This window comes from Stegastes partitus, unplaced genomic scaffold (assembly GCF_000690725.1).
Source record: "Stegastes partitus isolate 25-593 unplaced genomic scaffold, Stegastes_partitus-1.0.2 Scaffold1161, whole genome shotgun sequence".
Taxonomy (NCBI): domain Eukaryota; kingdom Metazoa; phylum Chordata; class Actinopteri; family Pomacentridae; genus Stegastes; species Stegastes partitus.
Genome location: NW_007578892.1, coordinates 182,666 through 185,834, shown reverse-complemented (window position 1 = coordinate 185,834; position 3,169 = coordinate 182,666). Strand labels below are relative to the sequence as shown.

Genomic DNA, 3,169 nt, shown 5'->3' with positions numbered 1-3,169 from the left:
CTGGAATAAACACAAAGGTAAGTGACATTTTACTTGAATTAGGTTAAAGGATCTCTGTTAGAACACACTAGATGAAGCAGGTGTCCTTCAAACAACTAGATTTATGAAACTTTATCGAAGTATTTGGGACATTATCTCATGAAAACTTTACAAAATGTCTTTGGCACTTTGAACACAACGAGGGCGGCTGTGGCTCAGGTGGTAGAGGCGGGTTGTCGATCCCTGCCACCTCCACAGTGGAAGTGTCCTTGGGCAAGACGCTGAACCCCAAGTTGCTCCCAATGGCACCTTGCAAGGCAGCTCTCTGTGTGTGAATGTATGTGTGAATGGGTGAATGAGAAACATTGTAAAGCGCTTTGAGTGCCGCAAAGGTAGAAAGGCGCTATATAAGTGCAGACCATTTAACAAACTACATTTAATTCAACTCCAGCTACAAACTTTTGGAAATGATTTCTAGCTTTCTACCTCTAGAATAGAATAGAATGCCTTTATTGTCACTATACACATGTACAATGAGATTAAGAGCAGTTCCTTCAGTGCCACATAGAATAAAGAACAAAATAAAGAGCAAAAAAATACAAAATAGAAGAGATTTAAGTATAAAATAAGATAAGTTATATATACAGTATAAGTTATATGTACAGTATGAATTTAGAAAAATGTTGCACATCATGGTCAGAGGTGATATTGCACATTTGTAGAGTTCACAGTAGGTGGATGTGAGGTAGATTGGGGGGAGGACTGGGGTGGACTGTGATGTCAGTGCATGTGTGAGTTCAGAGTGGTGATGGCTTTTGGGAAGAAGCTGTTCTTGAGTCTGTTTGTTTTGGTTCTGATGCACCTGTAGCGCCTCCCTGAGGGCAGCAGGTCAAACATGTCAGAAACAGGGTGGGAGTTGTCCTTGATGATGTTTTTTGCTCTACTGAGGCAGCGGGAGGTGTAGATGTCCATCAGGGAGGGGAGAGGGCAGCCGATGATCTTCTGGGCTGCCTTTACAACTCTCTGAAGCCTCTCCTATTGAGCCTAACTTGCTCTTACTTAAGCTGTATTACAGTTGTGCTGTAATGGGTGACTTTCACTTTCAGGCTTTTCCAGAGAGCAGAAAAGGATCTTTGAGAAAGAAGACATCGTGAAAAAACAGAAAAGAAAAGATCTATGAAGTCATTTGATCTTTCTGCCTTTTCGGAGGCTACAGCCAAAGCAGCAGATGGAGAACCGTTCCAACTCTTGGTCACTATGGTCATTGTAATAGTGTTCGCCAAGTGTGATGCTCTCCAGAACCGGAGCGAGCAGGACTGGGTCGCTCACGTCAAACGCCTGGTTGACCAGGTGATGGAGGAACTCACGATTCCTGGAAACCTCTGCCGAAATGTAAAGAAGATAAAAAAGATCTGCAAAAAGGTGGTGAAAGAGCTGCAGAAGGAGTTCTGCGACAGGGAAAACCTGAAGAAACTTATCGAGGAACGGGACCCAGCTGTGGACGAAGCCATCGTCGAGAGTGTGGCAAGTCACATCTTAGTGCAATCACATATATCCTCCCTCCGTCCTGTCTGGAAAGGAGTGCTGTGGGCTGTTGCTGTTGCTGCAGCTATTCTGGTGGTCATCACATGGCAACATTTGAAAAGCCGCACGTAAGCAGCTGCAGCAGGACGTTTAGGGTTGAACTGATCTGAGTCCTGCTGCTGTGTTGTGTGAGGTTCTACCTACAGGAAGTGTGACTGCATGTTTAATGTCAGAGAAAAGGTCAGCTGTGATAGTTCATATTTAGGTGTCTGAAATAAGTCTCATTGAACAAAACTGTAAAAGATTAAAGTTTTACCTTGTTTTTTATTTTGAAGAATTTACTGATATTTTAAAGATTTTCTTTGTTTTGTCTTATTACAGATAATATCTAATACAATGACAACATTTGACTGTGCAATACTTTTTCTTTCTACTGTATTTAAATTCACAAAATATATAAGTGCCTGTCCTTATTTGAAAGAGAAATAAAGTATATTATTGACTAGAAAATAGCTTTTCAACCGTTATTTTCTAATAAAAAAACCCTTGAACATCCATCCATCCATTATCTATACACCGTAGTGATATCTAGCAAAATCATACATATTTTAAGATTTTTTTAAACTGCATTTTACAGGGTTTGCTGTGTGGCTTCATAAAGAAAAACTATAGGGGAATTATTGGGGTAAAACTATTCGTAAATGTGTTTGGAGAGTTGTGTGCAAGTCTTTTACAAACCTTTTTACACATTCATAGATCTCGATACAGACACACAGCTCTGCATATACATTTACAAATAGTTTTGTCACAATAATTCCCCCCAAAAACCCTGTTTCAAAGTCGTGTCTGATGTTAATAAAGCTACCAGAGCTGTGTTGTAGTTCCGGTCAAAGGGACTCTTATTGTGAACTTACCGGAAGTGTGATGGTCTCATTCGGTCCAGCTTGACGGTGGGGTGAAGATGGCGGCGTACAGTCGCTCTCCGCTGCTGCTGCTGCTCTTCTCCTCCGTGTTTCTCTGCGGCTTCGGCTCCGTCTTCGGCCTGAAGGCTGCCAGCGGCCCGGCCGAGCCGCCCAACCCGCCCGTCCACAGGGCCGCCGATCCCGCGGTCAAGGATGCACCTGCCGCCGCCGCCGGGGCCTCGCAGCCTCGAAGGGCGACCGGCTGGAAGCTGTCGGAGGAGGAGGCCTGCCGGGAGGACCTGACCCGCCTCTGTCCCAAGCACACCTGGACCAACAACCTGGCCGTGCTGGAGTGCCTGCAGGACCGCAGAGAGGTGAGGACCGGCAGGGTTCATGGGGGGGAGGTGAGGGGTCCGCTGGGTGTGTCGCCCCGGAGCTCCGGAGGCTCACCGGCGGAGGTTGTGGTGCTGATGCGGAGCCGAACCTCCATCAGAGAGGCAGCAGCCGGTGACACACGGTTTAGCGCTGATTCCGTCTCTGTCACACTTCCGACAGCAGAAAACATTATTATCAAATGACCGAAGAGGACCAACTTCTGCCACAAACACAGATGGAAGGTTTATCTGTTAAAGCCTTTAAAAGCATAATTCCCTCCAAAAATGAGCTTATAAAGGTTCTGGACGGGCTGCAAAATACCGCAAACAGCTGGATGGTACATGTTAGAAGAAACGCAGGGATTTCAGTAACTCTATTTGGAAAGATTT

General features: G+C 45.1%; 1 protein-coding gene across 1 annotated transcript in view; it reads left to right on the top strand.

Annotated features, from left to right (window-relative positions):
* Positions 1–2,464: 2,464 nt before the first annotated feature.
* Positions 2,465–3,169, top strand: part of glg1a (golgi glycoprotein 1a) — a 37,310-nt gene continuing 36,605 nt past the window's right edge. The window contains exon 1 of the mRNA XM_008296887.1: positions 2,465–2,779. Coding sequence (XP_008295109.1) covers positions 2,465–2,779 — 315 coding nt within the window. The remainder of the gene's footprint in view (positions 2,780–3,169) is intronic.